This window comes from Crinia signifera, chromosome 4 (assembly GCF_055691185.1).
Source record: "Crinia signifera chromosome 4, ASM5569118v1, whole genome shotgun sequence".
In the NCBI taxonomy this organism is placed as follows: Eukaryota; Metazoa; Chordata; class Amphibia; order Anura; family Myobatrachidae; genus Crinia; species Crinia signifera.
The window spans coordinates 19,807,002-19,832,610 of NC_139220.1; the positions used below are offsets into that span (position 1 = coordinate 19,807,002).

Consider the following 25,609-nt stretch of genomic DNA (forward strand, 5'->3'; position numbering starts at 1 on the left):
AGGAATGATAAGATGATATAAACCAATAATTTGAAGTAGACACTCACCATTGAGGTGAAGGAGATAAAGACAGATGGTAGCAGAGATCCTTCCAGCTGACATCTTGTGAGTATTACCCTTCACACTCCAGTATAATATATTGTCTCACTATAGACTTAAGTTCCTTTTTCTCTGTAGGCTGCAAGCAGTGAGACCCTTTCTTCAGCAGATATGACACAGTTTTGTGGGGACTTCTTCATTCCTTGAGTCATAACAGTGAGAATACGATGACTGACCGCATCTCTGTGCACAGATGAGGGGACACTTCTTGCTGTACGGTATCACTATGACTGTTTAGCTCGTATTTTGCTTTTTAGTTCACTCTGGTGCATCCTGTAAATGTGACATCTGATTTACAGCACTAATAACAATTATAAGTATAACTAAAATGACTACATCAATTCAGAATCAAAACATAGACCGCAACCTCATGCCGACGTGAGGAATGTCGACAAAATATTCCACACTCGATTAAACAGCAGGATAGACGATAGCAACTCACAGGCTTTACATCTCCTGGTGACAAATTGGTAATAATAATTGGAGCATACACTCTGGTTGGTGGTCACGGTCGGATGAAGGTGTGCTCACTAACGTTACTCCAAGGACTGATAATAAATTATGTCAGCCTCTGTGACATCACACAGCCACCACAGCCTGGCCCGCAAACGTTACAGGCACGCCTGCTTTGTTTGGACTCCGCCCCCAGAAATGCAGTGCTGACGCCCGGCAACGCCACATCAGAATTAACGATATATATTTATAAAGGGGCCCAGACCATGAAATCTCTGATGGTTAGCGTGGAGTTGATTTTATATAGTGTGGCGAGCGCAGTGAGCCACCGAGGCTGAAGCGTGGCAAGCCCCGCAATGGGGACGCGGATTACCTTACATGTATTCTGCGGGGCTAGCCGCGCTTCAGGCTCGGTGGCTCACTGCACTCGCCACACTATATAAAATCAACTCCACGCCGACGTGGATAGTGGGGGTATGAAAAGGTTGGGAGGATGTGTAACGTGCACCCTCGCCACGCTTCACGCTGTCGTGGATAGTGGGGGATTGAAAAGGAGCCACTTGCCAGTATGTAACATGGAGCACCGGCAAATGCCTCCTTAATTGTGAATGAGACGCACTTGCGTCCGCACCCCCTCTTTAGACAGGAGACGCACACGCTACAGAACCCCTAACCCTGTACAGGGCTGCCAAGAGAATTCTCGGGCCCCGGTACAACAAATTCCCGGGGCCCCTATGGAGGGGGGGGGGGCGTGTTCTATATATATATATATATATATATATATATATATATATATATATATATATATATATATATATAGCGAAGAATGGAGGCACTCCTGGGACTTGCAGTGTACACTAAATTGAAGACACAGACACAGGGGTCTGGGGGCAATGTTTCGGTACTTTTATTAGACCATTTCCAAAAACGGTCTAATAAAAGAAAGGACCGAAATGTTGCCCCCAGACCCCTGTGTTTTCAATTTGGTGTACTACAAGTCCCAGGAGTGCCTCCGTTCTTCGCACTGTATTAGTGGTGTAGTCATACACCCTGGCAAGCACCCGGGCATTACCCACACGGGACAGCTTTATTGGAGTGCCGATCATCTGTTTGTTGTATATAGGGGGCAGATCCAGGAAAAATGGTGTGGGGGGGGGGGGGGGGGGGGGAGACACCACAGTTAATAAAGGGCAGGTCTCTAGAAAAGGGTGTATGGCCTATTAAAACATGGTTGTGGCCTCAAAAGGGAATGTTGTACCCAGGTACTATAAGTGCGCCTAAATTGGGTGTGTCATGTGTCAGGATGGGGCATGGTCATATGAAACTAGATGAGACTACATGACAATAGGGGCATGGCCACATTATGCCACACACACCATATGAATCTTACACATTATACCACAAGCCGTAATGCCCATTACACATCATGTTTCACACCGTACTACCCATTACACATTATGCCCCACACTTTAATGCCTATTACTTATTTAGCCACATGCTATAATTTCCATATTCCATTACATATTATGTCACACACCGTAATTCCTTTTACATATTATGTCACATAAGTGCCGCTTACCTACATGCTAGTTGCCAGGAGCTGCGTGCTTGATGCCAGGAGTTTTGTGCTGGTTGGCAAAGGGGGTTTCATGCTTGTGGCCATGGGAGGATTACATGCTTGTTGCCATGGGGGGTTCAATGCTAATTGCCATGGGGTGATTACACGCATGTAGCCCAGGGGATGGAACGGTTTACATCCTCATTGCCTAGGGGGCTCCCTCCAACCATGTCAGCTCATGACCCTCTCCCCACACCGCAGCATGGTCATGTGCAGTTGAGCTGCCTGAGGCTAAGCTACTATCTATAACTCAAACTCACCAACGGCGATTTCCAGACCAATCCAGGAGAAGGACCATCAGGAAGTCGGCATCCAGACTACTCCGATGGGCACCCGTGCTGCAGCCGCTGCCGCCTCAGCTGCTGATGTCACAGCAGGGCCGGCCGGCCAGCATATGTCTGTGTCCCACTGGCAGTGACTCCTGGGCCCTGACCCCAGGCTGCGCTGTTCATTGGCGGGTGGCAGTGGTGTGGGGCATAATGTGAAGGTGGGGGGGCAACATCCACATATTAGCTCCTCTGCACTGCACAGAGCACGTGTGCAGGGGAGCCAACAAGATCCCAGACAACAAGGAAGGGCTTACAGGATGGCTGACAGCCAGCCCAGCAGAGCCCTTATGTTATTACAGTGTCCGGGGGAAACAAGCCAAAACTTAAAAAAAAAAAGTTAAAAAAGAAATACATAACTAATAAACGATAAGGTTGTGGGGGGCAGCACTAAAAAAAAAACAGCCATGATATTATCTACAGTGTACAGTATATGCATTAAGCCAGGCAGGGCAGAAGAGTGTACTTACAGAATAGACTTTTTTGCAGGGTCAGCTCAAGCAGCGGGCTCAGCCTCCCTGAGCTCCTCCACTGCACCTTCTCCTCCCGATGGCTAGGCTGGAGCATCCGGTCCCAGGCTGCTGCAGACACACAGCCAGACTCGCGAGATGATGAAATCATCATCTCACGAGAGTGTCTGTGCTGAGCTCCGCAGCGGTGGACAACTGCTGCCACTGCACACAGACTGCTGGCTTGCTCTCCTAATACTCGGCGCCCGGCCTCCCCCGCCTGCGTTTTCCCGCCCGCGCTCCCACCGCTACGAGGCTGACCCAGCTCCCGCCGGCGCCGCACTCGCACCCAAAGTAAAATTTTTAAAAGTGTGTGTGTGTCCGGACCCGGGCCCCCTGACAGGCCCGGGCCCAGGTAAATTGTACCCGCCCCCCCTGCCTCTCGGCGGCCCTGACCCTGTACGCAGGGTTGCTGTACCCTGCCGCAATGACTACTCAGACGCAGAAGCGTCTCATTGCTGGAGCGTCTGAGATGCTCCTGCGTCTCAAACAGATGGAGCGCCTCTCCGCCGGCACCAGCATGATCCCCTCTCCGCCAAAGAGAGGGGATCATGCTGGCGCTGGTGGTGTGAGAGAGGCGCTGACTAGGCTTGCCAGGGATGCTGCAGTTCCCGGCAACAGTATGGTAGTTATTTTTGTAGTTTCACGGCGGCAGCCTATGATGAAAACGTAGCTTAGGCTGCCGCCGTGAAACTACACAAGTACCTTGATAAGTAAGGTGTTTCACCACAGGTGATGGCAATCCTACATTACCAGGGAAGTCCAGGAACAGAGCATTTTCTCCCTCACGGAGAGGGTCAGATAGGCAAGTATGTTCGCTCCTTCATGCCTGAGTTGGACACTGCCTACATCTCCCATCATGCTCCACCAATCAAGACTGTTGACTGTAACTACCCTAGTGATACCAACATTCCTATAGAACAGGGGTCCTCAAACTATTTTGCTCTCGGACCCCTTCAGGCAATAAAAATAATTACAGGACCCCAGCAAAGTCCTGCAGAAGGTCATCACATGACACGTGTAGTCAGCACACAGCACATACATGGCAGCATTGTGGAGGCACAGAGTGATGGGAGGAGTCTGATATACCATAACCCATCACATCACATGTGTAGTCAGCAGACAGCACATACATGGCAGCATTGTGGAGGCACAGAGTGATGGGAGGAGTCTGATATACCATAACCCATCACATCACATGTGTAGTCAGTAGCAGCACCTATATGGCAGCATTGTGGAGGCACAGAGCAATGGGAGGAGTCTGATATACCATAACCCACACATCACACGTGTAGTCAGCAGACAGCACATACATGGCAGCATTGTGAAGGCACAGAGTGATGGGAGGAGTCTGATATACCATAACCCATCACATCACATGTGTAGTCAGCAGACAGCACATACATGGCAGCATTGTGGAGGCACAGAGTGATGGGAGGAGTCTGATATACCATAACCCATCACATCACATGTGTAGTCAGCTGACAGCACATACATGGCAGCATTGTGGAGGCACAGAGTGATGGGAGGAGTCTGATATACCATAACCCATCACATGTGTAGTCAGCAGACAGCACATACATGGCAGCATTGTGGAGGCACAGAGTGATGGGAGGAGTCTGATATACCATAACCCATCACATCACATGTGTAGTCAGCAGACAGCACATACATGGCAGCATTGTGGGGGCACAGAGTGATGGGAGGAGTCTAATATACCATAACCCATCACATCACATGTGTAGTCAGCACACAGCACATACATGGCAGCATTGTGGAGGCACAGAGTGATGGAAGGAGTCTGATCAGAGGCGTAACTAGACATTCATGGGCCCCATAGCAAAAGTTTGTATGGACCCCCTATTTAGCAACTGTTGGTAATAAATGAATATAGCACATATACCTTAGACTGTAAAGATGGGGCCCCTTCAGCTCTGGGCCCCATAGCAGTTGCACCCCTTGCACCAATGGTAGTTACGCCTTTGAGTCTGATATACCATAACCCTCACATCACACGTGTAGTCAGCAGACAGCACCGACATGGCAGCATTGTGGAGGCACAGAGTGATGGGAGGAGTTTGATATACCATAACCCATCAGATTACACGTGTAGTCAGCAGACAGCACATACATGGCAGCATTGTGGAGGCACAGAGTGATGGGAGGAGTCTGATATACCATAACCCATCACATCACATGTGTAGTCAGCAGACAGCACATACATGGCAGCATTGTGGAGGCACAGAGTGATGGGAGGAGTCTGATATACCATAACCCATCACATCACACGTGTAGTCAGCAGACAGCACATGCATGGCAGCATTGTGGAGGCACAGAGTGATGGGAGGAGTCTGATATACCATAACCCATCACATCACATGTGTAGTCAGCAGACAGCACATACGTGGCAGCATTGTGGAGACACAGAGTGATGGGAGGAGTCTAATATACCATAACCCATCACATGTGTAGTCAGCAGACAGCACATACGTGGCAGCATTGTGGAGGCACAGAGTGATGGGAGGAGTCTGATATACCATAACCCATCACATGTGTAGTCAGCAGACAGCATATACATGGCAACATTGTGGAGGCACAGAGTGATGGGAGGAGTTTGATATACCATAACCCATCACATCACATGTGCAGTCAGCAGACAGCACATACATGGCAGCATTGTGAAGGCACAGAGTGATGGGAGGAGTCTGATATACCATAACCCATCACATCACATGTGTAGTCAGCAGACAGCACATACATGGCAGCATTGTGGAGGCACAGAGTGATGGGAGGAGTCTGATATACCATAACCCATCACATCACATGTGCAGTCAGCAGACAGCACATACATGGCAGCATTGTGGAGGCACAGAGTAATGGGAGGAGTCTGATATACCATAACCCATCACATCACATGTGTAGTCAGCAGACAGCACATACATGGCAGCATTGTGAAGGCACAGAGTGATGGGAGGAGTCTGATATACCATAACCCATCACATCACACGTGTAGTCAGCAGACAGCACATACATGGCAGCATTGTGGAGGCAGAGAGTGATGAGAGGAGTCTGATATACCATAACCCATCACATCACATGTGTAGTCAGCAGACAGCACATACATGGCAGCATTGTGGAGGCACAGAGTGATGGGAGGAGTCTGATATACCATAACCCATCACATCACATGTGTAGTCAGCTGACAGCACATACATGGCAGCATTGTGGAGGCACAGAGTGATGGGAGGAGTCTGATATACCATAACCCATCACATGTGTAGTCAGCAGACAGCACATACATGGCAGCATTGTGGAGGCACAGAGTGATGGGAGGAGTCTGATATACCATAACCCATCACATCACATGTGTAGTCAGCAGACAGCACATACATGGCAGCATTGTGGGGGCACAGAGTGATGGGAGGAGTCTAATATACCATAACCCATCACATCACATGTGTAGTCAGCACACAGCACATACATGGCAGCATTGTGGAGGCACAGAGTGATGGAAGGAGTCTGATCAGAGGCGTAACTAGACATTCATGGGCCCCATAGCAAAAGTTTGTATGGACCCCCTATTTAGCAACTGTTGGTAATAAATGAATATAGCACATATACCTTAGACTGTAAAGATGGGGCCCCTTCAGCTCTGGGCCCCATAGCAGTTGCACCCCTTGCACCAATGGTAGTTACGCCTTTGAGTCTGATATACCATAACCCTCACATCACACGTGTAGTCAGCAGACAGCACCGACATGGCAGCATTGTGGAGGCACAGAGTGATGGGAGGAGTCTGATATACCATAACCCATCAGATTACACGTGTAGTCAGCAGACAGCACATACATGGCAGCATTGTGGAGGCACAGAGTGATGGGAGGAGTCTGATATACCATAACCCATCACATCACATGTGTAGTCAGCAGACAGCACATACATGGCAGCATTGTGGAGGCACAGAGTGATGGGAGGAGTCTAATATACCATAACCCATCACATCACATGTGTAGTCAGCACACAGCACATACATGGCAGCATTGTGGAGGCACAGAGTGATGGAAGGAGTCTGATCAGAGGCGTAACTAGACATTCATGGGCCCCATAGCAAAAGTTTGTATGGACCCCCTATTTAGCAACTGTTGGTAATAAATGAATATAGCACATATACCTTAGACTGTAAAGATGGGGCCCCTTCAGCTCTGGGCCCCATAGCAGTTGCACCCCTTGCACCAATGGTAGTTACGCCTTTGAGTCTGATATACCATAACCCTCACATCACACGTGTAGTCAGCAGACAGCACCGACATGGCAGCATTGTGGAGGCACAGAGTGATGGGAGGAGTTTGATATACCATAACCCATCAGATTACACGTGTAGTCAGCAGACAGCACATACATGGCAGCATTGTGGAGGCACAGAGTGATGGGAGGAGTCTGATATACCATAACCCATCACATCACATGTGTAGTCAGCAGACAGCACATACATGGCAGCATTGTGGAGGCACAGAGTGATGGGAGGAGTCTGATATACCATAACCCATCACATCACACGTGTAGTCAGCAGACAGCACATACATGGCAGCATTGTGGAGGCACAGAGTGATGGGAGGAGTCTGATATACCATAACCCATCACATCACATGTGTAGTCAGCAGACAGCACATACGTGGCAGCATTGTGGAGACACAGAGTGATGGGAGGAGTCTAATATACCATAACCCATCACATGTGTAGTCAGCAGACAGCACATACGTGGCAGCATTGTGGAGGCACAGAGTGATGGGAGGAGTCTGATATACCATAACCCATCACATGTGTAGTCAGCAGACAGCATATACATGGCAACATTGTGGAGGCACAGAGTGATGGGAGGAGTTTGATATACCATAACCCATCACATCACATGTGCAGTCAGCAGACAGCACATACATGGCAGCATTGTGAAGGCACAGAGTGATGGGAGGAGTCTGATATACCATAACCCATCACATCACATGTGTAGTCAGCAGACAGCACATACATGGCAGCATTGTGGAGGCACAGAGTGATGGGAGGAGTCTGATATACCATAACCCATCACATCACATGTGCAGTCAGCAGACAGCACATACATGGCAGCATTGTGGAGGCACAGAGTAATGGGAGGAGTCTGATATACCATAACCCATCACATCACATGTGTAGTCAGCAGACAGCACATACATGGCAGCATTGTGGAGGCACAGAGTGATGGGAGGAGTCTGATATACCATAACCCATCACATCACACGTGTAGTCAGCAGACAGCACATACATGGCAGCATTGTGGAGGCAGAGAGTGATGGGAGGAGTCTGATATACCATAACCCATCACATCACATGTGTAGTCAGCAGACAGCACATACATGGCAGCATTGTGGAGGCACAGAGTGATGGGAGGAGTCTGATATACCATAACCCATCACATCACATGTGTAGTCAGCTGACAGCACATACATGGCAGCATTGTGGAGGCACAGAGTGATGGGAGGAGTCTGATATACCATAACCCATCACATGTGTAGTCAGCAGACAGCACATACATGGCAGCATTGTGGAGGCACAGAGTGATGGGAGGAGTCTGATATACCATAACCCATCACATCACATGTGTAGTCAGCAGACAGCACATACATGGCAGCATTGTGGGGGCACAGAGTGATGGGAGGAGTCTAATATACCATAACCCATCACATCACATGTGTAGTCAGCACACAGCACATACATGGCAGCATTGTGGAGGCACAGAGTGATGGAAGGAGTCTGATCAGAGGCGTAACTAGACATTCATGGGCCCCATAGCAAAAGTTTGTATGGACCCCCTATTTAGCAACTGTTGGTAATAAATGAATATAGCACATATACCTTAGACTGTAAAGATGGGGCCCCTTCAGCTCTGGGCCCCATAGCAGTTGCACCCCTTGCACCAATGGTAGTTACGCCTTTGAGTCTGATATACCATAACCCTCACATCACACGTGTAGTCAGCAGACAGCACCGACATGGCAGCATTGTGGAGGCACAGAGTGATGGGAGGAGTCTGATATACCATAACCCATCAGATTACACGTGTAGTCAGCAGACAGCACATACATGGCAGCATTGTGGAGGCACAGAGTGATGGGAGGAGTCTGATATACCATAACCCATCACATCACATGTGTAGTCAGCAGACAGCACATACATGGCAGCATTGTGGAGGCACAGAGTGATGGGAGGAGTCTGATATACCATAACCCATCACATCACACGTGTAGTCAGCAGACAGCACATACATGGCAGCATTGTGGAGGCACAGAGTGATGGGAGGAGTCTGATATACCATAACCCATCACATGTGTAGTCAGCAGACAGCACATACGTGGCAGCATTGTGGAGACACAGAGTGATGGGAGGAGTCTAATATACCATAACCCATCACATGTGTAGTCAGCAGACAGCACATACGTGGCAGCATTGTGGAGGCACAGAGTGATGGGAGGTGTCTGATATACCATAACCCATCACATGTGTAGTCAGCAGACAGCATATACATGGCAACATTGTGGAGGCACAGAGTGATGGAAGGAGTTTGATATACCATAACCCATCACATCACATGTGCAGTCAGCAGACAGCACATACATGGCAGCATTGTGAAGGCACAGAGTGATGGGAGGAGTCTGATATACCATAACCCATCACATCACATGTGTAGTCAGCAGACCGCACATACATGGCAGCATTGTGGAGGCACAGAGTGATGGGAGGAGTCTGATATACCATAACCCATCACATCACATGTGCAGTCAGCAGACAGCACATACATGGCAGCATTGTGGAGGCACAGAGTGATGGGAGGAGTCTGATATACCATAACCCATCACATCACATGTGTAGTCAGCAGACAGCACATACATGGCAGCATTGTGGAGGCACAGAGTGATGGGAGGAGTCTGATATACCATAACCCATCACATCACACGTGTAGTCAGCAGACAGCACATACATGGCAGCATTGTGGAGGCACAGAGTGATGGGAGGAGTCTGATATACCATAACCCATCACATCACATGTGTAGTCAGCAGACAGCACATACATGGCAGCATTGTGGAGGCACAGAGTGATGGGAGGAGTCTGATATACCATATCCCATCACATCACACGTGTAGTCAGCAGACAGCACATACATGGCAGCATTGTGGAGGCACAGAGTGATGGGAGGAGTCTGATATACCATAACCCATCACATCACACGTGTAGTCAGCAGACAGCACATACATGGCAGCATTGTGGAGGCACAGAGTGATGGGAGGAGTCTGATATACCATAACCCATCACATCACATGTGTAGTCAGCAGACAGCACATACGTGGCAGCATTGTGGAGACACAGAGTGATGGGAGGAGTCTAATATACCATAACCCATCACATGTGTAGTCAGCAGACAGCACATACGTGGCAGCATTGTGGAGGCACAGAGTGATGGGAGGAGTCTGATATACCATAACCCATCACATCACACGTGTAGTCAGCAGACAGCACATACATGGCAGCATTGTGGAGGCACAGATTGATGGGAGGAGTCTGATATACCATAACCCATCACATGTGTAGTCAGCAGACAGCACATACGTGGCAGCATTGTGGAGACACAGAGTGATGGGAGGAGTCTAATATACCATAACCCATCACATGTGTAGTCAGCAGACAGCACATACGTGGCAGCATTGTGGAGGCACAGAGTGATGGGAGGTGTCTGATATACCATAACCCATCACATGTGTAGTCAGCAGACAGCATATACATGGCAACATTGTGGAGGCACAGAGTGATGGAAGGAGTTTGATATACCATAACCCATCACATCACATGTGCAGTCAGCAGACAGCACATACATGGCAGCATTGTGAAGGCACAGAGTGATGGGAGGAGTCTGATATACCATAACCCATCACATCACATGTGTAGTCAGCAGACCGCACATACATGGCAGCATTGTGGAGGCACAGAGTGATGGGAGGAGTCTGATATACCATAACCCATCACATCACATGTGCAGTCAGCAGACAGCACATACATGGCAGCATTGTGGAGGCACAGAGTGATGGGAGGAGTCTGATATACCATAACCCATCACATCACATGTGTAGTCAGCAGACAGCACATACATGGCAGCATTGTGGAGGCACAGAGTGATGGGAGGAGTCTGATATACCATAACCCATCACATCACACGTGTAGTCAGCAGACAGCACAAACATGGCAGCATTGTGGAGGCACAGAGTGATGGGAGGAGTCTGATATACCATAACCCATCACATCACATGTGTAGTCAGCAGACAGCACATACATGGCAGCATTGTGGAGGCACAGAGTGATGGGAGGAGTCTGATATACCATATCCCATCACATCACACGTGTAGTCAGCAGACAGCACATACATGGCAGCATTGTGGAGGCACAGAGTGATGGGAGGAGTCTGATATACCATAACCCATCACATCACACGTGTAGTCAGCAGACAGCACATACATGGCAGCATTGTGGAGGCACAGAGTGATGGGAGGAGTCTGATATACCATAACCCATCACATCACATGTGTAGTCAGCAGACAGCACATACGTGGCAGCATTGTGGAGACACAGAGTGATGGGAGGAGTCTAATATACCATAACCCATCACATGTGTAGTCAGCAGACAGCACATACGTGGCAGCATTGTGGAGGCACAGAGTGATGGGAGGAGTCTGATATACCATAACCCATCACATGTGTAGTCAGCAGACAGCATATACATGGCAACATTGTGGAGGCACAGAGTGATGGGAGGAGTCTAATATACCATAACCCATCACATCACATGTGCAGTCAGCAGACAGCACATACATGGCAGCATTGTGGAGGCACAGAGTAATGGGAGGAGTCTGATATACCATAACCCATCACATCACATGTGTAGTCAGCAGACAGCACATACATGGCAGCATTGTGGAGGCACAGAGTGATGGGAGGAGTCTGATATACCATAACCCATCACATCACACGTGTAGTCAGCAGACAGCACATACATGGCAGCATTGTGGTGGCACAAAATGATGGGAGGAGTCTAAAATAACAGACAACTCAACAGACTCCTTGAATCTGTTGCGATGAGAAAAATCATCAGCCTGATGGTGAGCAACATGGAGTCGTGACCCCATGCTGAGGAGGTCGCGAGCCACTTTGTAGTCAGGACCCACAGTTTGAGAACCGCTGCTATAGAAGATGTAAGTCCATCTGTCGTGGAAAGTTCCAGCACGTTGGAAAAATATGAGTTATCTTATGCTATCTTAAGAGCCCTCTGCAGTATCTCTCATGCAATGCATCCACTTCCTGTGCTGGGGTACACATAACAAACCTCTGTACTGCGCATGTGGCCAGCTTCTATGGGCATCTTCAGCAAAAGCCCAAGTGAATCTTGGTCCCGGCGCCTGTATAATATAGATGACAGGCACCGGGACCAGCGCATGCGCAGTACCGATGTAGGTACTACGCATGCGCAGGGCCGGCGCCACCACTAGGCAGCCTTAGGCATTTGCCTAGGGCGCCGGCCGCTGGAGGACGGCAGTTTGGAGCTTGTCCCCCCCATCACCCAGCAAGCAGTCCCATCCTCGGGGAGCGTTGTGGCGTGGCGACCTGCATCACCCGGCAAGCTCCTCCCCCTGGAAAGTCACGGCACTGGACCCAAAAAGCCCCCTCCCCTCCCTGGGGAGCGTTGAGGCAGCTAGCACCGCATTGCACGGCAAGCGCACCCCCCCCCCCCCCCGGAACGCTTCGGCGCCGCTCGCCGCATCGCTGGACCCGGCAAGCCCCCCCCTCCCTGGGGAGCAGTGTCGCGGCGGCCAGCATCGCACGGGTAAGTAATTGAGCACTGAAGCGCATGCGCAATCTTCGGATTTGTTCGGCAGCCCATAGAGAGGCGTCCTGGAGGGAGGGAACACCTCCCAATGGGACTGCCTTGGTGACTGGCAGGTCGGACTTCCAATAGGAAGTCACTGCCAGTCACAGTGAAGCCAGTGCTGTCTCACAGACTGCGCCTGGCATCACACAGTGGCGGATTTTACCTGGGGGGGCTGCCCACTGCTTCCAACTCATTTAGATTGACAATCCTAAAACTATTGTGTCCAGGAAAAGTTAGTTACTGTAATGTAGATTTTACCATAAACCTTTTACATTCAATATGTGTCCCATTGAAATCCCGCCTGTCAGCAAATGTCGGCACCAATAAAAGTGAAAAACCCATGTTTTTCACTAGGACTGTCAACCAAGACACTGTCGACCTAATACTTGTATCGACCTTCCAACCATGCCGACCTTAAGCATGTCGACAGTATACCATTTACAAGGGGAAATAAATGATTCCCAATTGATCTTATGCTAGCCCGGTGTTTGGACCTTTTCTCTATACAAGTCAGGGGCCAGGATTCCAACGATGCCAAGTGATTGTGCCCATGGTCTGCCAAACAAGGCATTATTGTACGTGCCCGCATGGCATAATAAATAAATTGATCATGGTTGCCATCGCTGGTGATTCTGCAACCAACCATCGATAGTAGTAAACTATTTGATGGATAACCATCAATAGTTTTAGCGATCGATGGTCAACCATTATATATGACTGAATGGCCCGTGGTCCAATCAGAACTCAGGGGCGGGACTTCCAGGTGTCGGAGGGCGGAGCAATGCTGTGGCAAATTCAGTTCGTGTTGATAGACCAAAAAAATATCCCTAATCCAAATGTTGAAGCATTAGCTTCCAAAATAAAAGGCAGAAACATTATTTTAGAATTAGCACCGAATTATTGTAAAAATTTTATTTATTTAAAAAAAAAAAAATCTGGGGTAGCCATGTGGTAAGTATTTTCTCACCATATAATATAAGCAGAACATCATTTCGGGAACTCCGTTACGATGTAATTCTGTGTAACGCAGGAAGTCTGGTTTCTGTGGTCATCTTTAAATGACACAATTCTGTGTCCCATGTTCTGCATGTGCTGATCTCTTACACGTATATTATACGGTTCATTGTGTGTATCTTGCTATGCAGTGCTGGGTGAGGTCATGTGAACGTCCGTTCGGCTTGTTTCAAAGGTGTTTTGTAAAGTAGGTGGTGGGAGAATATAGATTTGATAGGCAATATGAGGTGAACTACCGCCAGTGACCACTAGATGTCTCTCGACTGCATAAATGACTCCACTGTGTGCTAAAATATGTCATAACAGAAAGTGAAAGCAATTTTTGCAGGGACACTGATCTGTTTCAATCTTGCTGGATATGGCGAGAGGTTAGCTGTGACTACCAGTTGGTGGTAGGGGTGGATAGGGACTGGGGGTGGGGTGGAGAGTTGGTTGATGTTTATAGACCAGACCCAGGCCGAGGAGAGAAATACCGGGACCATCAATCTGATGACAGTAACCGGGCTGCTATCTCATATTAAGCGCTTTCTGAGAACTTCTGTTGCCTAACAGGTTCTCCACCAACTCTGGTAATCCTCTCCTTATCTAGAACCTGGCTATTTTTGCATATTGTTATTTTATGTCATTTTTTCTTATTACATAGTATTACACTATCCTTTAGCCTATTCTGTGGCACCCTATGTATGGACTGCACCGTTATGATTTGGAGCTAAGGCTATCGTCTGAGAACCATTACCATAATTGGACCAATATATCTCTGATAAGAGAGGCGGAGAAGAGGAGACGTTGAACCCCCACATGGGATGTATGGTACCACCCCTATCTAACTGTTGGGGAAGGGTCCAGGTTATCCCCTTTGAAGCTATTTGAGAAATATACCAAATCCCTCCCCCCCACTGTCTAAAGAGTGTCGGAGAAGAGGAGACGTTCAGTATTTAGCCTTCACGGTTCTGAGCGCCAGTGGAGAAAACACAGTTTTGTGTATTCTTTTACACTAATTTGGACGGTTTGTAATGTATTGTAGGGTCACCACATGTGTTTCCACCTATCAGCTGCTCATTAGCTCAATACATCACTGTTCTACTTCCGTTTCCATGCCGATCTAAGGTACGTGACCTTTTTCCTTATTTGTGTCGACCCTATGACCCTACCCTAAGGAAATACTCAACTTTTGCTTGTGTTTTTATTCAAGATGCCCCCAATGTGCTTCCAAATCAGACGCAGTGACGTCATTTTTTACTTTTCAAGATAGCAATCTTTGATGGCTTAATAACGACAGAAAGATAAGTACATATTGCAATACACTGCAAGTTCTCTTTCTCATGCCCTAAGTTTGAAAAACACCCTAGAGCGGGGGATGTTGTAGGTTAGCAAAAGAGGAACTTACTTAACCTGTGGAGTGCCACCATCTCTGTGAGAGTTGCGCTAAATATCCACGTCGCTCACATTTGTTATATAAATTCAAGTAAAAAAATGTGTAAAAAAAGATTATATTTCCTGTGTAAGGCAAACAGTACCGGTCATTATGATGAATGAAAAGGCTTGTTTGGCAATTTCTCATCTATTTTGACAAATTTACTTGGCCCACAAAGGGTTAATATATCATTCTGGGTAAAAAGGAAGTTTGGTTTCTTTGGACATTCTTTTGAAATGACCTTATACACAGTGTTATTCTTATAGGGAAAATACCGTGCTGGGTGCTACCCTGTCTGGGGGAGAAGATGGTTTAAGGGCTAGGGAAGAACTGTAACTGTCTGCAGAATAGCTGAGGCTGACAACAGGGCTTAAGCAATGGGGCGCAGAGGAGCAGTACCCACTACTTCTCCTTCCAATGGCATATGATATCTATAATGGTTGTAGGGTGTGTAATGCACCCTTATATAGTTATACTCTCCGAGTCCCATGTTGGCCAGCAGCCCAGCACTACCTAAATCACCATGATTTGGGCATGCATAATAGAGATACCCCAGGAGTAAGGCCAGGGGTCCCTGCGGCAGCTGGGCACTGCAGTCAGCAGCAGGTTCCTGCGGCAGATGGGAAGTCAGCGGCGGGGTCCCGGCAGAGGATGGGAGGTCAGCAGTGGGGTACCTGCGGCAGATGGGAACTAGTAGGGCTACTAGTTCCCATTACGCCACAGGGACCCCGGCGCTGACTGCCCATCCGCCGCAGGGACCATGCCGCTGCCTCTGTGTGTGTGTGTGGGGTGGGGGTGGGGGGGTGGGGTGGCTGCAATTTTGTTGTCCAGGGCACCCACAGACCTTAATCCGGCCATTTAAATAGTACGTTTTCATTCTCTCCACCGCCCGCCACACCCCTGATATCCAATGTGATACATTGCGAGTGCTTAACACCCGTGATGTGCCGATGACAGCGGCACCTAAGATTTATCATATACGCAGCCGTCCGACCTCCGACTCTGATCCGATGCACATGGGACCATGTATCGGATCCAATTCGATGTCATACACTTGCGGTTTGGGCCGATTTCCCCAGATTTCTCGCCCGAACCGACGAAATCGGGCCTCCAAATCTCATAATGTATGGGGGCCTTTGGTGTTCTGCCTTTATCTACTTAAAATAATTATAGGTTACATAAGCATTATAAAATCTACAGTATATGAGTCATACTAAGCTTTGCTGAGGCCACCCCAGCCCCTTACAAGTAAGCGTGCGCTGCTGATATCTGTTCCAGAAGTTATGGTGCTTTGTGGTTTGTGCTTTGCAATGCTGATATAAGACGTGTCATTAAGCTCTGCTGCCAATTATACAGAAGCCTGGATTAGTCATATGTTATATTCCACAGTAGTCTCTGCATCATAGGTGTCAGCCCTGCAGATGGAAAGAGAGTATAGTAGTAAAAGTACATTTTTTGAACGTTTATGCAAAATATACACATAAAAAGGTTGACACGCACACTGGAAAAAGGTTGACGCTGGAAAGGTTTTTTTGTAGAAATGTCAACACCTGAGCGTGTGGACCCCTAATTAGTGTACCACGTCCCCTGGCTTCGCTCACCAAGTAGGAAAAAATATTTTTTTTTACATTTTTTTACCCCAGCCATGTCGACATTATGCTTGTGTCAATCTTTTAACCATGTCGATTATATGTAAACATTTTCTGTCAGCTATTCGGCTACCCAATGGAGTAGTCACATCAATCTTACATTCAGCAGTTGCAACTGGGAAAACATTTCCATTAAACATTTCCCTATTTGAAGTTCATGAATCCGGATGAAAGCTCCAGGGATACGTACCTGCTGTACCTGCAGAGTCTGTTGCGGGAGATTCTTCAGTACTAGGCGTCTATATCTGAATCATCAGGACATTCTGCAACTGTGGAAATTGTGAAACAAATAATAGGATCAGAAAGACATTTATTGAGAGAGTGAATGTGGCAGAGATGATGTAGAAGTTTTGCTTATTCCTATCATAAAGCACTACCTTCTAATAGTCTTTGTCCAGTTACCCCCAGAAAAATACAGGGACAAATTTGTTCTCAAAATGGGCAAAACCATGCTGCACTGCAGATGGGGCAGATGTAACATGTGCAGAGAGAGTTAAATTTGTGTGAGTTATTTTGTGTCAGGGGAAACACTGGCTGCTTTATTTTTACACTGCAATTTAGATTTCAGTTTATTAAGTCTGTCATGGGAGTGTGTAAGAATGTTCCCTTGCACTGAGCATGGTCAGAGCCGGATTAACAATGGGCCTGATGGAGCTATAGCTCCAGGCCCACTCTCCAAATAGGCCCATTTTGTAGCTGAGGGTCAGGGCTTTCCAACGAGACCAGCCCCGCGTCGCTAGCCCTCCCGGGAACCGGAGATACCGCCAGGCAAACCTGGAACGTTTTCCCCATAGGATAACATGGGACCCGCTAATTCCGACCTCCACCCGGTTCCAATGGCTGCCAGTTCCCCCTACAGCATCACAGAAACTCGAGGTTGATCTCAGTCGAACCCAAATCGCTGGGCCTTCAATCTGATACCAGGCTGGTCCATATGGGTTCATTGGTTCTAGAGATATTGCAGGTAAAACTATTTTTTTTTCATTTCTGAAATGTAATTTCATGGCTGTTCATGTTGTTTGAGGACAGATTTCTCTAGAACCAAACGGCCCAGTTTCACGGGACCAAAATCATTCGAAGGCTACATGTAAATGGGTCAGTTGGTTCCGAAGATATAGCTGGTTGTTTAAAGGGGGGTGGGGGTGGTTTTCTCTCCCCCTCACACCAGAAAATGCAGGGACTAGGCTGGTGTAAAAGGGGCCAGTCCGAGAATGTCCCTGCATGATCCTGGGACCATATTCCCTGCATTTTCTGGTATGAAAGGGGTATTATTTCAAATAGTCGGGACATGCAGTGCTCTGAATACAGCCGGGCAGCCCCCTGCTCTCTGCCTGGCTGTTAATGGCTGTAATTTCTACCCGGCGGCGACTGTCCCCCAGTTACCGCGAGCATGTATTCCCCCTTGGCAATGAGCATGTAATCCCACATGGCAACGAGCATGGAACCCCTGGCAATGAGCATGGAACCCCTGGCAATGAACATGGAACCCCTGGCAATGAACATGTAGGTAAGCAACACTTATGTAGCATCATTTTTAATAGGCATTATGGCATACCTCCCAACTGTCACGATTTTAGAGGGACAGTCCCGATTTTCGGGTCCTGTCCCGCTGTCCCACCCGCGGCAGGCATTGTCCCGCTGCGGGGGGGTGGCAGTTGGGAGACCCCCAATCTAGTAGAATAGACGCTGTGCGCATGCGCACAGCGTCTATTCTCGTATGAAAATGAGGTCGCGGCTAATTAGCATAAGCCGCGCCCTCATTTGCATACGCCCCACCCCCTTTTCGGGCACTCATACGGACAGAAGTTGGGAGGTATGATTATGGCGTTTGGCATAATACGTAATGGAGATTATGGTGTGAGGCTTAACATGTAATGGGCATTATGGTGTAAATTTTTAATGTGGGCCATATTGTGCATTATTGCTCAATCTGTTTGGTATAGTGCAGGCATGTCCAAACTATGGCCCTTCAGCTGTGAAACTACAAGTCCCATCATGCATTGCCACAGTTTTGCAATTAGGGAATGCTAAAACTATGTCAAGGCATGCTGGGACGTGTAGTTTCACAACAGCTGGAGGGTCACTGTTTGGACATGCCTGGTATAGTGTGTATTTTGGCTCAATCCATGTGGCAAAATATGAATTTTGCATTAATTTGTGTGGCATAACATGAATTTTGACTCAATCCGTGTGCCATAGTGTGAATTTTGGCTCAGTCGGTGTGAATTTTGGCTCATTCCATGTGGCACAATGTGTAAGAAGCAAGTACAGTATAAGGGGTTACTATTGTGTTGCATGATTTGTATAAGGAGTACATGGTGTGGTAAACTTTGGTTACCACATAAAAGGTGCTGACATATTGTCTACCAAGTTTTGGTTTTCAGTATTTTTTTATGACTGGAGTGCCGCCTCACCCCGCAAGTATCTTAGGACATCGGCGTCCTGCGGGTGCACCTTTGGAGGGCACCCACCAATATATCTCCCTGCATTTTTCCTATACCAGCCTCCTGTCTTTTCCAGGCATATATAATTAGTTGAAAGTATTTACACAAATACAGACACACCCATGAGCAGACCATCCAACCAGAACACTGGTCACGCCCCCAACATTATTAGGTGCTGGCCACAACCCCTATTATTGCGCATAATAGGCCCTTGATCATTTTCAGCTCCAGGCCTATTTAGATCTTAATCTGGCACCGAGCATGGTACTTGGTAGAACGGTAGGGGGATCGGCTTGGGCTTTCAGGCACACACGACTTTCTCAGCCAATTGTCGTATTAGCATGAAAATAATGAAAGCATCTAGTGATATCGGCCATAATAAGAATAAGCCCCATTATTTGCTCTCTGTCTGTGTATTGTGTCTATCTTTGTATCCGTCAGACTAATAGTACCGGTACCTACCTTGTATCTCCACCTTTATATTCTTTTTTTCATCATTACCCAATCCTGGGATCTCCACGCGGCAGCAGTAAGTTCCCTCATCATCCTCGGTGACCTGGGTGATGGTCAGGGACACGTTCCCCTGCGATATGTCCCCCAGGAGCTGGTATCTGCCAGATGTCCTCCCGGTCACAACGCTGCCGTTTGTCCGTATGATTGTATTGTAGCATTTTGTTAATATACAGCTGCCGCGTCCCCAGCACATTTTGGTTCTACCGTTCCGTACGGAATAAGTACAAGGTAAAGTCAGTGATTCATCCACGAATCCCAGCACATTGTCTGCTGACGAGAAAGCTGTGAACACCAAGGAGAGAGAGGGACATTACACATTGTGCATGGAATGGATGGGGTTGGGATCGTTGCTTCTACAACAAGTTGGTTGACAGTCATTAGGTCGACATGGTTCTAGGTCAACATGGGACAAGGTCGACATGGGTCTAGGTCGACAGGTCAATAGGTCGACACAAGCATTAGGTCAGCAGTGTCTAGGTCGACAGTCAAAAGGTCGACATTGGTACTGAGAGGAGTGGCGGGTACTAATTACCTAGGCTCAGGCCTAATAGACGGGCACAGCGGGCACCGGGTCCACCGCTCACCCTGGAGAACCGCACATCACTAGTATAGACTGGCTGTATAAATTAATGGCATACAGTCGCTAGGTCAACATACCTTAGGTCGACCACTAAAGGTCAACACATGAAATATGTCGGCATGTTAAGGTCTACATCCACTAGTGCGCGGAGGGACAATATAATGTGCTGAGCATATCGAGGCCCCGTTCCCAAAGCATGTGAAAAACTAATGTCAACCTTTTTGACATTGTCGACCTTATGCATGCTTTGACGTTATGACCCTGTTGATTTTAGCCCCGTCGACCTATTTCATGAGTCCTGTCGACCTTTAGTGGACAACTTAATGTATGTCAGCACTTTGACCCTAATTTAATGAGCACTTGTGCTGATGTAGTCAGTATTCCCTGGTGCACCTTTCCCGGGTACTGGGCAGCGGGACACACAACTTCTACCACATAGATTTTCTGTGAGGGCAGACGACCAATTGTATGACATTCTGCAGTAACCAAAGCTGGCTACTAGGTGGCGCTCCTTCACACATAATACATACATACAATCCTTTGCAAAAAAATTTTTTGCCTGTGTTGACATTTTGTCAATATTGACCTAAGGCATGAATATCCTTGTGTTGTGTCGACCATTGACCTAAGGCATGAATACCCTTGTGTTGTGTCGACCATTGGCTTGTCAACCAATAGTGATCGACCTAATGACTGTCAACCTTTTTTTTACTGTCGACCATATGACTGCATCTTGTTTTTAATGGAATGTAGTCAGAAAGCCGACATGAGTCAGAATATTGACAGATCATAATATCGGTATAAAAATTATTTCAGTGTGTGAACATCGCTCCCGCGACAGCGTTAAATTTCCGCCCCTCCTCCGAAACCCACAAATTGCAGGATTTGCAGTATTGGGGGGTGGGTCTTGACTTTAAAAGTAGGTAACCCTGCCCGATCACCCGCTGCTATGTTGCATACAGATGGAGCCCCTTTCATCTTTGCCAGGCGCCGCCAGAACGTCCCCTCTGGCTAGCACCTTCGGACAGGGACTCTATTGAACTAGGACGCTTGTCCCAGTCTCTCAGCGGCTGGGCAGCGCCACCCTGCCCGTCTCTGCTTCGGAGCGACGGGCAGGGTTAGGGGTGGTCGGGGCGGCGATGGAAACCAGCGGGGTAGGCGGCAGACAGTGACGGGGAGCTCCGTTGCCACAGGGTGCGTGAGCACCTCGTGCGCACGCGCCACCTGGCGGGGGCTGGTGATAGTTTCGCTAGTCCCTGTCTGAATGAGGCCGGCTACCAGTGGCGTAGCTTGGTTTGGGCCCCCCCCCTGCCGCCGTTAATGGCTTCGGGCTCGGTGGCTCACCACACTATATGATATCAACTCCACGCCGACGTGGATAGTGGGGGTATGAAAAGGTCGGAGGATGCGTACCGCCGCCCCTCGCCATGCTTCGGGTTGGCATTGATAGTGGGGTGCTTTTAACATTGTAAGCACCTATTACGGTGCTTATACAATTATTTATCTTATAGGGGGCACATTTAACATTGCAAACACCCATTAGGGTGCTTATACAATATAAAATCGTATACCATTGTATATGCCATACAATGCCATACAATTAGATGGTATACAATTTAAAATTGTATAACATCGGCTAACATCGCATCGCATCACATACCATCGTATGCCTTATGGTATGCGATGCGATGGTTGCCGTACTAGGAAACAAGTACCCCACCTGTTAGTATAATGCATGTCGATCATTGGGTCATTGACCTAATATCTACCTGTCGACCTACTGCATGTTGACATTTTGGTGTCGACTTATTGACTATCGACACAGACACTGTAGACCTTTCAATCCACACCCCAACAAAGACAGGTTACATTTCCATGGGATCAGTTCCAAGGTCCGGACTCCCATGTTGACGTTTAACCTGGGCGTCTATGGGCGGTTCCCATCATAGACGGCTATGTTTACATTTTAACAAAATTATTTTTTTTGGTCCCAAAAAACACCATAGAGCTTATTGTCGGTGTAGGTCTTATTTTAATTAACATTGACAGCAACTTCAATAAACAGGTAAGTGTGAACCAAAAAAATCTACCTTTATTCAAAAATGGTCATGTCTTCTTCAACAACCTCATCATAAGTGTCCATACCCCAAATTCTGGCGCTGCTGTAAATGACGCTGGCGCGCACACCAGTGTCATTCACAGAAAACAAGGGGAGGGTGCCCACTCACTGTGAGAGAGTGAGACGCTGCAGCTGCGATTGGATGACACCGTTAAATCTTTAACATCGGCATCCATTTCATGTTGGGGGGTGGAGCTGGGAGCATTGTAGTGTAGCGCAGGGACCGGGAAAAATGGGGATTTAGCTTAGGTCTTGTTATGGGGAAACACGGTAGGAACCGTCAATAGGAGCCCATGTTAAACTTTAATATGGGATTCCTATGGAGCCGCGACTAGCCAGTCAGCCACGGAGCTCCCCCAGAGCCCACTGCTGATTGGCAGGGGGAGGACCAGCTGTCTGACATCACCGGCCAATCCCCCAGTTCGGAAGAGTAGCCCCAAGTGTAAACAATCACGGGGGAGGGGGGGGGGAGGAGGCAGGGCCGGGCAGCAGGAGCTGGGCAGTGGCTGAAGCTGAGCGCAGCGCTGATCTCAGCGCTCAGCAGTGCTGACCGGAAGAAGGGAGCGCCGACAGTGGCACTCCTGAGGATTTTCTGGAGCGCATGGTCTGTGTTATGTGTCCAGCTCCCATGGATACGCAGGTGGGCCGATGCCTGCCGCCGGGATCGGGCAGCTGATGTCACAACCGCCTGCCCAGTTTTTGTCCTGCTACACACAAATAAAAGTCAGTTACCACTGACTTTTATTTGTGAAGGCGGGAGGAATCATTCAATGGTCGGAACGATTTTTCCTGCAGCGGAGGCATGAGAGAGGCTGTGTTTTTATTACACATTCCCTTGCATATTACCAAGGGGAATCAGCAGCGGCGGGGGGGAAGGGGTTCAGATGGGCGGCGTCTCAGGCACTCGGTAAGCTGCGATCTGCCCACCTGAATCGACCCATATGTACGGAACATTTTCGGATGCAGCAAATTGCCTGGTACTTACCCAGAGGAGACAGAAGCAGCCCAATCATCCATAGGGACAGTAAAGCCATCTTGTACTACAGCTGAGGGTGTGCTTGTCAGTAGTTGCTTCCTGCACACTGCTGTGAGGGGTCGGAGAAAATAAACTACTTATCAGAGATTAGAAAAGGGGAAGTGCTGATGGGAAAATGATAAATGAATGCACCAAGCTTGCATCTTATACCCCTTTTCCACTAGCAAATTCTACCCGGGTTTTTGCTCATGGACGCGCACCGACACGGGTTTTTTGTCAGTGTGAACGTGTCCTTTTCACAAAACACGGGTAGAGAGACCAGGGAATTCTACCCTGGTATCTACCAGGGTAAAACACGGCAATGACACGGGTCTGTGCGCAGTGTAAACGCACATTACCCGTGTTTTAGATCCGGGTAACGCTCTGAGGCCGGTAATTGGTTCTTCAGGGGCACCAGAAGATGATGTCATCTGCTGGAGACGCGCTGGGAGACGCTGACCACGAGGAGGCTTCCCAGCAGCAGCTACTCCAGCGCTGGGCACAAGCAGCCATCGCAGCACATTGCCCACGCTGGGCACAAGTAGCCATTGCAGCACATTGCCTCCTACCTACGCTGGGCACAAGCAGCCATCACAGCCACAATCCTATGTCTTGTGGGCATTCTTGGGATTTTTCAAAGTTTACCCGGGTTTAGTGTAAAAGGCTCCGACACGGGTATAACACGGGTCTATGTGCAGTGTGAACAGTGTTTTTACCCGTGTCTTACACGGGTATGATTCGTGTTCAAAAACCCGTGTTTAACACGGGTTTCAGATGGAAAAGGGGTATTAGTGATGCAATGCTAATATACCAGCACATAGTTATTGTTTCCTATTTATATTGCTTATATGTGAACGTTAGATTAGCACTGTATGATATTATCTCCACTCTCCGTGATTATAATGTTACATTTGTCTATATTGCCCCAAAGTCTGTGTCACTGGGACCCTTATCACAGCCCACAGTTATCACATCCCCCCTGAGGTGCCAGCAATCCAGGTGGGCATCATACAGATATTGTATGGAATTCAGGAGTTAAGGCAGTGGTTCCCAAACTGTGCGCCTAGGCTCCCTGGGGTGCCTCAGGACACTTGCAGGGGTGCCTCGGGTTGGTCGTCCAGGACCAATCCAAATTATTTATGATCAATTATTTCTGAACAAAACCAGTGCTGGTGGCAATCATAAATTGTGTACAATCAGAACCAAATCCTGCCCTTTACCACATAACTGAATCTAAGAAGAACATATAAACACAATCTACTTAATTTGGTATATGTTTTTGGGGGCCTAGGGGTGCCTTGGAAAAATTATGATACTCTAGGGTGCCGTGATTAGAGAAAGATTGGGAACCCCTGAGTTAAGTTATTGTCTGTGTCACTGGGACCCTTATCACAGCCCACAGTGATCACCCCCCCCTGGGGTGCCAGCAATCCAGGTGGGCATCATACAGATATGTTATGGAATTCAGGAGTAAGTTATTGTCTGTATCACTGGGACCCTTATTGCTGTCCACAGTTACCACATCCCCCCTGAGGTGCCAGCAATCCATGTGGGCATCATACAGATATTGCATACTTGCCTACTTCTGAAAATTTGTTTCAGGGAGATTTTAGCTGCTAGAAGAATAGCTAGACACACATAGTAGAGCCGGCCATGGCAGTTCCAGCATCAATCGTGCCACCTGTCTGTGGTCTCCATGGTAACTACAGGTGGTTTTATGTCCAGAGACGCTAAGATCTTGTGCACCCATTTACCGCTGTCAACCAAACTCGCCCACCATGCTGGAAAGATCTCACTGGCCAGTATATAACATCTAGTATATGGCTGTAACCAGAAGCTAATCCAGCTGCAAATGGGCTCCTTACAAATTAGTGTCCTGATCACGGACATAGATGTAAATTCCCAGGTA

The 25,609-nt window shown here is 48.1% G+C and overlaps 1 protein-coding gene across 2 annotated transcripts; it reads right to left on the reverse strand.

The window, feature by feature from the left end:
- Nucleotides 1–25,602, reverse strand: LOC146073834 (hepatitis A virus cellular receptor 1 homolog). Of its 2 annotated transcripts, XR_014473320.1 has the most exons (5): nt 23,671–25,602; nt 19,936–20,268; nt 17,220–17,298; nt 16,627–16,795; nt 1–372 (listed from the first exon to the last, which is right to left on the reverse strand). XR_014473320.1 is itself a non-coding variant. In XM_083181337.1 (4 exons), exons 1-3 carry the CDS (start codon nt 23,717–23,719, stop codon nt 17,261–17,263), a joined length of 420 nt encoding a protein of 139 aa, XP_083037463.1. In that variant the 5' UTR covers nt 23,720–25,602; the 3' UTR covers nt 15,441–16,795; nt 17,220–17,260. The 2 variants fall into 2 exon arrangements, 1 of the variants encoding a protein (XP_083037463.1); XM_083181337.1 differs by lacking the exon at nt 1–372 and having other exon boundaries at nt 15,441–16,795.
- Nucleotides 25,603–25,609: the final 7 nt, after the last annotated feature.